The sequence below is a fragment of the Episyrphus balteatus genome, chromosome 3 (genome assembly GCF_945859705.1).
Source record: "Episyrphus balteatus chromosome 3, idEpiBalt1.1, whole genome shotgun sequence".
Taxonomy (NCBI): Eukaryota; Metazoa; Arthropoda; class Insecta; order Diptera; family Syrphidae; genus Episyrphus; species Episyrphus balteatus.
This window is the reverse complement of record NC_079136.1, coordinates 82,942,743-82,955,943: the sequence shown is the minus strand read 5'-3', so window position 1 is coordinate 82,955,943 and position 13,201 is coordinate 82,942,743. Positions and strand designations below refer to the sequence as shown.

The 13,201-nt window shown below is 31.4% G+C and overlaps 1 protein-coding gene and 1 long non-coding RNA gene across 2 annotated transcripts; one reads left to right on the top strand and one right to left on the bottom strand.

The window, feature by feature from the left end:
* Positions 1–4,018: 4,018 nt before the first annotated feature.
* LOC129915473 (kelch-like protein 20) lies at positions 4,019–11,275 on the top strand. Its single transcript, XM_055995024.1, has 8 exons — positions 4,019–4,433; positions 4,498–4,554; positions 4,636–4,732; positions 9,300–9,536; positions 9,608–9,714; positions 9,791–10,454; positions 10,517–10,748; positions 10,812–11,275. The coding sequence occupies exons 1-8, from the start codon at positions 4,371–4,373 to the stop codon at positions 11,128–11,130; spliced, it is 1,776 nt and encodes a 591-aa protein (XP_055850999.1). The 5' UTR covers positions 4,019–4,370; the 3' UTR covers positions 11,131–11,275.
* LOC129915474 (uncharacterized) lies at positions 11,027–13,155 on the bottom strand. The gene is made up of 3 exons (XR_008772309.1): positions 13,052–13,155; positions 12,861–12,993; positions 11,027–11,136 (listed from the first exon to the last, which is right to left on the bottom strand). It is a non-coding gene; the product is annotated as an uncharacterized LOC129915474 (long non-coding RNA).
* Between the last annotated feature and the right edge of the window lie 46 nt (positions 13,156–13,201).

Genomic DNA, 13,201 nt, shown 5'->3' with positions numbered 1-13,201 from the left:
AGAAATGGAAACGAATTCCAGATATAGCTGTCAAAAAGTAGCTCCAATTCCAGGTTAGAAAAATAATTAAAACAGGGTGATTTATAACGTATTGCGGATTATTGAACAAAATTCAACAATAGGTGTGTTTTTTATTACCACCGGTCTTAACTGGACAAAAAAAACGCAGTCGGGGCTAAGGAATTTACATGTTAAATGCAACAACACTTAAGCCCCTTGGGCTTAACTGTTAAGCCCGGAGAATTCTCTGGGCTTAACTTTATCAACAGATTTAAATCTGTGCTACCAACTCAACTTGTTCGTAAATTGTTTAGAATTTGTTTAAAAACATCAAAACTGATGTTTGGAAGGACAATTATTATTTTAAATATTTATTTAATAGATAGTTGAACTTTTTTTTCCAAAAACACACAAGAAATCCCAAAAGTGAAAAATATGACAACTTTATATTTTTTTGTGTCAGCTGATTTCGGAACATTTAGTATGCAGTGCTGCCAATTTTTCTCGCTAAGCCCCGAGGCGTTTTTTTTAACCAGTTAAGCCCGGTGGTAATAAAAAACACACCTAATAGCTGCGTTCCTTTGGAAATATTTATCTACTGCTTAGTACCTAAAGCTGCTTTGAACCACAGTACACATAATAAGGTAATATATTCCGAACGTTGTCAAAATTTGTTTGTCAAAAATGGGCACCAATCTGTCAGGTCGGCCTTTAATTTTTATATTTCAATCGCAGTAAACAGGAAATTTGTTTTTGTTTTAATTTATAAAATGTCATTTAAAAATACTATAAATTGAAAAATAACAAATTTTCTTCGTGTTTCATCGCGGAAAATGGTAAATGATTGTTTAAAAATTAGTGGTGTGCGTGGTTTATCGGTTTTTGTGCATTTTTCGTCGGTATTTTAAACAATTAAGAATTTGGTAGCTGACATTGGTCGCCAAAGTGTCATGTTTTGACAATCTGGCGACCAATGTCAGTTCGGAATATATTACCTTTTTATGTGTACTGTGGCTTTGAACTACTTTTTCAGTATAGCAAAAGTAGATCAAAGTAGTTTTAAGTACTAAGAAGTAGATAAATATTTCCAAAGGAACGCAGCTAATGACAAAAATATATATAATAAATAAATAACTTAAAATGTTTCGGACGCGTTTCGGACGCGTTTTGGACGCATTTCGGACGATTATTCGACGCGTTTCGAACGCGTTTTGGACAAGTTTTGGACAAGTTTTGGAAAAGTTTTGAACGCGTTTGGACGCGTTTTAGACGCGTTTTGAACGGGTTTTTGACTCATTTTTTATGCATTTCGGACGAGTTTTCGACGCGTTTTAGACGCGTTTCGGTCAGGTTTTGGAAGCGATTTAGACGCGTTTCAGACGCGTTTCGGAAGCGTTTTAGACACGTTTTGGACATGTGTTGGACGCATTTTGGAAGCGATTTAGACGCGTTTCGGACGCGTTTTGGACGTGTTTTAGACGCGTTTTGGACGCGTTTTGGACGCGTTTTAGACGCATTTCGGACGCGTTTTGGACGCGTTTTGGACGCGTTTTGGAAGCGTTTTAGACGCATTTTAGACGCAGCGGGACAGCTAGATATTTACCTTTGAAAAAAAGAGATAAAAGTATTTTATTCTTTATTATGAACTGTAGTGGAATTTTGAGGTGGAAAATATGGCAAATAAATGCATTCAGCCCTTCCTTAATAAAATAAAATTTAAAATTTTGAAGTTTGGTTATTTGGTGTCATGTTAATAAAACATAACAAATTATGATTAAAAGAGTGAGCGACAAAATTGAAGTTGGCACAACTAATTCACATTTTTAAGCAAAAATTGGTAAATTCGTGTCAAATTAGTAAAATTTCAAAAATTTTAATGAAAACAGTGAGCGACAATATTGAAAATAGCGCAACTAATTCGGGGGTCACGATTCGTGATCCTGATGAAAAGCAAGATCACGATTCGTGATCCTGATGAAAATTAAGATCTCATGTAGTTGTTATAATACGTGTTAATTAATGATTTATATGGATCAAGGGGGGATAATAAAAAACGGCTTTAGCCGTTTGTAGAATCGAAAAAATTGGACCTTATGCAAGCCAAATTGCTACTTGGGTGTCAATTAAATTAAATAATTTCCTAAACGATTCGACATTCGAAATGAAATAATTTGTGAAATTAGCCCTGTTCCATTGGGAGGTGGCAAAGTACTACTGGTAGTTTACTAGCGATTTTCAATGGAACGCACTTTCAACGAATTCAATACAAATCGTATCTACTCGGGAAGAAGAGCATGAGTAGATAAGATAGTACTAGATTAACCAAAACATCTACTATTAGTAGACTGCCACCTTCAATGGAACAGGGCTATTTGGGCCTATTCTGACGTTTCTGTAATTCTGTTATGAATTTTATGTTATGAATCATAAAAGAAAAAAAAATAAAAGATCTTTTATAATTGGTATTCAGGAGTTCGAACTTTTATAAAAGTGTTATAAAACTTCGAAAAGGAAAATCTGCTATAACCAAAGCAAACAGAACTTAAATCTTTTAACATCTGTCATTCCCAAACACAAAAAAAAACAAATCAAAATGTGAAAAGTAAAGTGAATTGCATTTTTTCGTAGTTTACCCAGCAAAATTGTATTTCTTCCTTTCCTTGTGGCAGTTGCTTGATTGAAGACGGAATAGTAGGTGAAGTGATCTTGGTGTTTTGTTGATGCTTTTAGTTTTGCATTAGATTTGTCCTAGTCATTAGTCGTATCTGAAGTAACTTTATTTTTTTAATTACTTGATGGTATTTTATGAATAAAAAACTTATACTACGTTTCCACCTACCCTAAGTCCGAGATTTAGCTAAGTAGATTTAGCACAAATCTCTAGTTTTATTCTAAATCTCGGATTGAAAGTAGGTGAAAATCTTAAATTTAGGGTAGCTGAACCCAAATCTGAGATTTAGCGAATTAGATTTAAAATAAATCTCGAGATTTATTCTAAATCTACTTAGATAAATCTCTGATTTAGCGTAGGTGGAAACATAGTATTACCTCCGTTTCAATTATTTATAAACAAAGCTATACCTAAATAAAAAAAAGCACCTACTTTTATTGAAAATTTGCTACTTTCATGAAATCTTTTATGATAAAAGCAGCAAAAATCTGTCTTTTATTCTTTTATGATTCATAAAATTAAGGCTTGCTGAATACAAAAAATGAGATTCGTAAAAGAATTTTTGACAGTTCGAACTTTGTAAAAGATTTTATAAAAGATTTCATAGCAGATTGGGTATATGCCGAATACCATATATGAAAATCATAAAACATTTTTTGACAGATTAGATTTTTGTATGGAAATATATAACAGAATAGCAGAATAAAGGCTTGAAGGCTTGGCCACACGGGAGGGTATGCGGTAGTGGTACGGGTAGAGGTAACGGTACTTGTATGAAAAAAATTCCAAACTGACATATCAACGTTCAGATGTTGAATTTTTTTCTTATACAAATATCGTTACCGCTACCCGTACCGCTACCGCATACCCTCCGGTGTGGCCAAACTTTGATGGCCACATCGAAGGGTACATGCGGTAGCGGTAGGGGTAATTGTATGAAAAAAATTCCACATCTGAACGTTGATGTGTCTGTTTGGAATTTTTTTCATAGAAGTACCAGCACCGCTACGGCATGTACCCTTGGTGTGTCCAAGCCTTAAAAGATCTCGCCGAATAGGCCCAATGTGCCGGGCTACACGGTGATTTTTCAATCGCCTAATCAATTAGGTTGGGGCTCTTGTGAAAACAGGCTATATGCTTTGAAATTATCACTCATGTAAATGGTGCATTATCCAGCACCACAGCAACATCTACTACTTTTTTGACATAACTTTTGACACTACTATTTTGACACAAAACTGACATTTTTGACATAATAAAAGCTTCTTGGAAAGCTTTTCTAAAGACTTTTCCATATAAACAGAATTTCCATATAGGTTTTAATTCAAAAATTTTTCTTTTCTATCGCGGCTCAACTTGAAAATTGTGCAGCTAATTTTTTATAGTTATAAATAAATAAAAATTCAAATATTTAGTTTTCATAAACTTTACATTCGTATTCGCTTCTATATTTTGATAAGAACAAAATTAAATACCTACTTTTGTCTTTGTTGTTATTCTTTTTTTTTTTTTAACAATTGCTCCAACCCACATGATTCAACCATCAGAATAAAAAAAAAAGAACAAAAAATAGTTATCTTAATAATAATAGCTTCAAGCTATTCCGATTACTTGTGAAATGAAAATATCATATTAATCACTGTCCAAGTGTCCACCTCTTCACTTTACTCAAAAAAGTCTAATAAACATTTTTATTAAAATGGAAAATTTAAGAAACAAAGCACGCAACAACAATTCTGTGTTATTTAATAATAATAACAAGGTAAAAATTTACTAATTTTATTATAAAAATGGAGAAATAAATTAATATTTAATAAATTTCTTAGAAAATTGTTTCCATTGATTTAATGGATGGATTGAATCGACTGCGGGAACAAGGAACGGTTAGTCTATTATCTTTTTTTTTATAATATAAACAAACTATCTAATTAGTCATGCTTTTATTATTTTCTTTTTATTTTAAGTTCTGTGATATTAAGTTGAAAGCCGGCGAAGAAGTTATTTTGGCCCACAAAAGTGTACTCTGCGCATGCAGTCCATACTTCAATGTCTTATTCTCAGGTAATTGTAAAAATTTATGAAATATTATATGAATTTGTTTTGTAAACAAAATATACAAGAAAATTCTAAATACTTGTTACCTGCTTCATTAAATAAATAAACTTACGAACAATAATGTGCTTTCGTCATTATTATTCATTAGAAGTGGCTAATGAAATAGTGATGAAATTAAATTGACTACCTATCATCACATCATCCAGAAAAATAAAACATGTTTTTGATGCATTTCAAAAGAGTTGGAAAGTATCTTTTTTTTTCAAACTGATTTAATAATACCTTAACAGAATATGAACAAATTAAAAACACGCTATGTTTTCGATATTTAACCTAGGCATATTAACTTTTTTTCGAAGACATGAGATTGATTGCGACTTTTTACAATACATTTTTAATGATCAATTGAAGGCTTGTATGTATGTCCCAATTTTTAGATTGGTGCAAATGTTTGTCTTAGGCGAACACATATTTTGAATATCTTAACAGTTTAATAAAAGATTTATACATAATAAAGCGAATAAATTTGATCGAGCGACCTAATAGACCGAGAGCCGGCAGCATGTTTTGGCAGTTTTGATATAACCGAAATTCGAGTGTGCACATATCTAGATATGCACCACAGTATGTCAACGGAAAAAGTCTGGCAAAGTTTTGGCGTTTTCCTACGTATTAACCGAATAAATGATACACCAAAAAATCATAAAAAATCCCCTCATTTCAAAAATGTGGGTACCAGAAGTTTTTTTTTCAGCTTTCGGCCCGCCTGACCGCTTTGAAGCATTTTGAAATGCATTTTTCTAATAAAAAACCTAATAGCCTATTTTCTGTTGGGTATAACCGTATGATGGTAACAAATTAAAATTCTATGTCTATTCCTGGTTTAGAAAATATAAGTTTAAGCCAGATATTTTTCAGCCTTCCCTCTGTCAGACGCCCTTATAGGTTTCCAAAACAGGTTTTTCCATACAAAAAACACCTAGTTTTCAGACATTTCGGATTTTTTCCCAGATCCCCATATAGCAAAATCTAACTTTCCCGTACTATTGAGATACCTTTTAGGGCGTCTGGCAGAGGGTAGGCTGAAACAAAACTGGCTTAAACTTACATTTTCTAAATCAGGAAAAGGCAGAGAAAGTTAATATTTGGCCATCATATGGTTACTCTAAACAAAAAAAATATTATTTCAATTTTATAAGAAAAAAACAGAAACTAGGTGTTTTTTGTATGGAAAAACCTGTTTGGGAAACCTTTAAAGGCGTCTGGCAGAGGGAAGGCTAAAAAATATCTGGCTTAAACTTATATTTTCTAAGCCAGGAATAGACATAGAATTTTAATTTGTTACCATCATATGGTTATACCCAACAGAAAATAAGCTATTAGGTTTTTTATTAGAAAAATGCATTTCAAAATGCTTCAAAGCGGTCAGGCTGGCCGAAAGCTGAAAAAAAAACTTCTGGTACCCACATTTTTGAAATGAGGGGATTTTTTATGATTTTTTGGTGTATCATTTATTCGGTTAATACGTAGGAAAACGCCAAAAGTTGATTTTTGACTGCACTTTGGATGCGTCTGGCAGAGGGAAGGCTGAAAAATAGCTGGCTTAAAATTAAATTTTCTAGACCTGGAATAGACATAGAATATTAATTTGTTACCATCATATGGTTATACCTAACAGAAAATAAGTAATTAGGTTTTGATTAGAAAAATGCACTTAAAAATGCTTTAAAGCGGTCTGGCGGGGGGAAAGCTGAAAAAGAAACTTGCGGTACCCACAGTTTCGAAATCAGGGGATTTTTTTATGATTTTTTGGTGTATCATTTATTCGGTTATACCAAAACGCCAAAAGTTGATTTTTGACTGCACTTTGGATGCGTCTGGCAAGGGAAAGCTGAAAAAGATCACTGCCATACTGTTTCCGTTGACATACTGTGGTCATATCTAGATATGTGCCCACTCGAATTTCGGTTATATCAAAACTGCCAAAATATGCTGCCGGCTCTTAGACTATAAAATTTTCAGGTATTAGCGTAATGTTTAAAGCTATGCAACTTGAACGCCTTTAAGGAGTTTTATAAAGAACCATTAGTTGGTGTTTCCGTGCACCTCGAACAAGTGCAAAATTTCAGATGAGATGAAGTTTAAGAAAAAAAAATGAATCAAGAAGAGAAGAAGAGAAGACCGATGTTCGATGCGCAACGTCAGTAAGGCCCACTTGAATTAAAAAAGAAAAAAAAACAAAAAATTTTCAAATCATATTAATCTAACAAAAAAAGAATGGAAAATAATTGCATTCACACGTGGTAGAAGTGAAACTTTCAAAAAATTTTGATTGATAGGTACTTCAAACATTAAAATTTAGCAAGTACCAAGAAAACTGTACCCAATCATGTGCAGGTGGGTTGCACGATTTCAACATATTCATAGATTTACTCAAGAAATTTTGAATTTAAACTGTATAGAGGGTGTCCCAAAAGTAATGGATCAAACGAAATATGCTGATTGAAGAACTTAAGGGCTCTCAGAATTTGGTAACTTGTTCATTCCAAATCCTTACGGTTTTCGATTTAATGCAATTCATCGTTATCTCAGGATTGTGAATATGAAATTAACTAAAATTTTGTACAAATATAGGTTTATTATCTTTCTACATTATAAATTTCATTTATTTATAATCAAAGTTATAATCAATAATTAATTTACTGCTTTTTCGTTTCATCGTGTTTCAAATCACTACGGTATTAAAGAAGTTTTCACTTCAAAAAAACATTTTAACAAAATTGTAACACTTACAAAACCAAATTCTAGCTTTTCTTAAAGCTAAAAGATTCTATAACATCACAGTTTTCAAACTCTGTGAACACTTTGAAAAACTCAAAAAGTTGAGAAACTTTTTTTCTTCAAAAATTTTAGGTACTATCAACTTATAATTATATATATGTAGAAGAGACATCGATAGTTTTTCAAGCGCCCAAAGAGAATCGAGCTTGTCCTAAATAATTTTGTTTCCAAAAATGTATCTATCAAAAAGTAAATTTCACTATAATACAAACATATCAAACAAAAATAAATTGTATCGCACATTGAAATGCTATATAAAATGTAAATAAGATGATTTTACTCATCATACATACCTATGTACATAAAAAATGAAACAAATAGTAAACATACATATTGAGACAACAACAACTGCCATTATAAACTTATCCATAGTAATTATTAACTAAAAATAAGCGATTCTTTCTACGGACGAGAATTTGAAAAAAAAATATTATTTTATATCCTAGGGGTAATTCCATGAAAAAGTGGTCAGGAAAAATGAACAAATTATGCCGGCTTTTTTTTACTTTTTTCAAATAGTAAATCACTAGTTGCGAACGGCAACTCTTTATGCAAGTTACAAGAAAAGATTCTTTATTATATAACTCTTATAGCTATAAATTAATTTCAGGGAGTGTAAAGCATCTAAAAACATTTTTAAAGCATAAGCTTGCCAACTGCAGAAAAAACTTCACATGAACGTGAAGGAAAAACAATCCCACAAGATGAATGTAATAGTGACGATGACAATATTCCCCTGTGATTGCTAAAATAAATTAACATTTAAACAAGCTTCGTTACACAATTATTCGATATTAAAATTAGTTTAGTGGAAAAGCATCTATTCTTTATTTTTGCAACCGTAAATAGCAAATAAAATAAGTTACTAAATTAATTTAACGTTAGAACCTAAATATTTTAAAATTTTTCCTCGAAATATTGAATTTTTACTAATTTTAAAAGCTTGTAGGTTTGTGTGTATGCTTTTATTCACAAAGACAAAATACTTCAAAATAATGTGTAATATCGCCATATTACATGAACATACAATTTCTAACTTGATCAACCATCTTCTCTTCCCAAACACTTACAAACGGAAATTAAATAAGATCCCATAAATAAATACAAAAAAGCACGTTTACGCCACAGTGCACGTAGAAAACGTGTCAGGGTTGTGAAATAAACAAAAAAACAAAATCCTTTCAAATAAGAATCAAAAATTTAAAATTTCTTCAGCTTCTTAAATTTTGTTTATTTTTTAAAATATAAAAAAATAAACAAATAAAAATTTAACAGAAAATAAATACAAATATCGAATACACAATCCACTAGGGCTCCAATTCTCATTCATAGCGGATTTACTCTCCAGTGCCACGTCTATGTATGATTCTTCAATAGTACTATTTTCCTTCTCAATTTCTAAGTTTCTTATAAATTCAAAGTGAAGCTAAAGTGGACTTCAGACAATACAACTTGTTGTACCTTAATATTTAAGGTGTTGCCGTTCTGTTCAAATATTTTTTTTATGTTTGAAGCCAATTTGCTTCTACCGCTTAGACGGTAGAAAATTGTTCCTCACTAACACTTATTTGTTCCCTAAATAATATAGATTATCTTTTGATATAATTTAATTTATGAAATTTAAACTAAATTTTCGAAAAAAGTTGTTTTTATTCACAAAAATCTAATTTAAATTTATAAAAAAACAATACGACAACATCGGCTATTTTTAATTTTTTTTTTTAAATTTCAGGTTCATTCAAGGAGTCTGGTCAAACAGAATTTGTTGTGAAAGACGTTCCACCTGATTGTTTGAAAATTTTAATTGATTACCTTTACACCGGTTTATTAAAATTCGATTCAAGTAATGTTGAGAGGGTTATTTTGGCAGCATCCTACTTGCAAATAATCAGTGCTGAAGAAGTTTGCTCTTCGTTTTTGGCAAATAATTTAGTTTTGAGCAATTGTATTTCATACATTATATTTGCCGGTAAGACTTACATGTTTCTCCTATAATTAAAACTTGGAAATGCTGAAATTCTTGTTTTTTTTATTTTATAGGAAAACATTCCATTAGGACTTTGCGTCTGAAAGCATTAGAAGTGGCTGTTGCAAACTTTCATAACATTTACTCAAATGATGAATATCTAGAAATTGATTTCGATGAGGTAAGTTATTTATTTATTGTAGAGAATAGCCACTTTTTGCAAAATTACAATAAAACTCATTTGCTTTTATTTACAGTTCAGACTTTTTGTTCAGAAACTAAAGCTAAGTGGATGTGTGGAGGATCTAATTTACTTATTCGTAATGCGTTGGATCCATCATTTATATGACATCCGGATTGAATTTCTCCAAGACCTACTGAAATATCTCCAGCCTCTTGTTATATCCCGCGAAATATTACTATCCAATAGAATCTCTTCACGTCCTATTCACTATTTAGACCATTGGGCGGCGCCTGCCACATCTGTTAATTTAAATGAATCACAAATACAGATATTACTTACACGAAGAATTACCGACTTTACACCTAGAACGATTAAATTCTTTACCCAAAATGATCAATATGAAATACAATCATTGCCAGAAAAGATTTTCGAAGGAAGCTACGTATGCTTTGGTTATAATATTTTCCATCTGGGTGGATGGAAAAACAAAAAACTTATCACTGACGAAACATTCACGATACAGCAAAAAACTCATTATTGGAATCCATTTGTTCCACTGCTCAAGGGAAGAGCTTATCATCGAAGTGGTGTTTTGGATGGTACAATTTACACTATTGGTGGTTCAGATGGCCTGAAAGCATTACCACAAGTAGAGTTTTTAGATTTGCACACAGGACGTCGTGGTTGGTGTGAAGATTTGCCTCGACCTAAGGAACAAATGGGACTAGCGTTTCATGGTAAATTTTGAGATTTTACATCATTTGGATTATTCTGATATTTATTGGTTTATTTTTTACAGAAAATTCAATTTATACAATTGGCGGCAAAAATAGAGCTGTCAATTTAAAATGTATCCAGCGATTGGATCCTCGTATTGGTAAATGGGAAGAAATAGAATCTAATTCATATAGAGCAGGTGCATCTTCTTGTGCTGTTGTCGATGATTACATTTACACAACTCATTCGGATGCATTGCAACGCTATGACGTACGGACAAACCGTTGGACACTAATTCGTACTCAGTACAATAGGTAATCTCAAAAAATCAGAAAAAGCATGAATTATTGTTTTTTAATATAATAAATCTCTTACAGATATCCTGACCAAGTGTTTACTGTTGACAATAAACTTTACGGACTGTTTAAAGATCATATAGGACTGTATGTGCCTGAATCAGGAAGATGGTCAGTGTATCGACAATTAAACTATCACCATAATTACCTTAATGTTTCGACAAATCTACGATATCCGCTTACAACCCGCAATGATTTTAATAATATGATGGATGAATTGGTCGCAGATATACAAAATGAAGGAGGAATATTAGAAAATGATAATAATAATGATGATGATGATGACGATGATGATGATGAGGATGAAGACGATGATCACCAATACGCTGATCCATTTTAGATGCAACTAAGAAAAAAAAAAGTGATGAATAATTTTAAGAAATGTGTTATATATTGTGTATATTTATTCTATTAAAAATGTTTGTTTAAATTTTGATATTTTTATGCTTAATTTAAAAAAAAATGAACTACAATATTGTTTTAAATGCTCTATTTTTTAAGTTCTTTTTTAAAAGGGAATGCGATTTGAATGTGATTTGGGAATAAAAATACCTTTATGGAGTTTAAATTCAAGCGAAAATCAAGTTCATAACTGTAAAAGTGTTGCAAATTATGTCCCAATTTTAAAAATTGTTATGAATGAACAAGATTCCACCTGGAGTCAAACAACTCTTCAATTAATTTTCTTGTTTCCACTTCGTTCTCGAGCTATTACCGTTTTTATTTTCTTTAAATAGTTCTATTTCTAAACTATTTTAACCCTTCGTAGCGCAATGACTCAGTTTTTGGTAACATTTTCAAAAAAGAAGTAAAAAAAAAGTGATAATACGAGAAAAAATAATTAAAAAAATTAAACTTAATTTTTTTCATTTTTTTATTGAGAAAATTTAAATGTAGCAGATTTTCAAAATTTGGCTAACTGTGCCATTTTTAACAAATTACTTACAATTGAAAGCCTTGAAACAAATCTTTGTTTTATTATTGCACAGACCTACTGCTCACTTTTCACATAAAGCTTTTATAAAACCAATATTTTTGAACATTTTCAACAATCAATGAAATCATATAAAACACAAAAATCGGCTTTTTTTTTAAATAAACTTTGACAAATGAGAGCAAAGAGCACAAGTCATGTAGCGGATTCAAACAAAGACCATGATTAGGAGAGGAATGTTGCGGATCAGCAACATTGCTCCGATTTAGAAAAAAACTATATATACATTTTTTATACAGTGAAATGTGGTATGTTGTAGATCTGCAACACAGTGCAACGAAGGGTTAAACATTTCAGTTTTGGAAAAAAATTTAAAAAAAAATAATTTTTTTTAGCGTGCATAACTAGTTCATTTAATTCGATTTAGAATTACCTCAGCAAATCATCGTCTAGGCGGTAACTATGGGATACCCTGTATAAGTGATGAGGAAATTTCGAATCAATGGTAAATATCAGGGGAAAAATCGATTGATCAACAGATGGCCGGAAGTGGATGTGGAAGGGAAGAAGAGAAATTAATGTGGCGTCGCATTTTAAAAATTGCAAATTAATTTTTAGTTTTTCGAAAAACAAATACAAGTGCCGCTTGCTTGAAGCTTTAGATTTTCAGGTATGAATTGAGCTTAAAAAGGCCTTACTTTAAATGTACCTATCGTTCAATGGACTTCGGGGACTTTTTTGAAAATGCCTTTTTTTGAGTCAAGTTAACCTTGATTTTTTCTCGAAAAATCTTAAAAAAATAGATTTGTAATTTGTTGTCCTAAATATATAAATATATATATGCTGATTGTGAACTCATATCTGTAAACCAAAACTTAATCCGAGACCTTGATCCGAAAATATCTAATTCCGAATGTTAAAAAAATATATATTTCGATTCAAATAATTCAGCAACCAGACGACCAAGAAACTCTTGGTTTTCAGTTATGAATAGAGCTTATAAAGAGACCTTTATTTTGATGTATCACTCGATTGATTTGAGAACTTTTTTGAAAATGCCCTTTTTTTAGGCAAGGGGTTAGTTAACCTTGACTTTTTCTCGAAAATCTTTAAAAAATAGATTTGTAATTTTTTACCCAAATGTATAGGCCTGCTCATTGTGAACTCATATCTGTGAACCAAAACTTGTTCCGAGACCTTGATCCGAAAATATCCGTTTCTATGGGAGGGGGGTCTATGTCCCCCCGTTTTGGCGGGAGGGGCAATTTTCTAAAAAAAATACTTAAAAGAAAAAAAAAAATTATTAAAAAACAACGGCAACACTTACAGTTTTGATTGATACTTTTCTCAAAAGCTAGAATTATTAACTTTATATTAATTTTAAAATGAAGTTATTTTAATAAATTGTTTTTGAAATACCCGATTTCAAAGTCAAAACTTGTGAAAAAAAAGTTTAAAAAGCACATTGAGTACAATT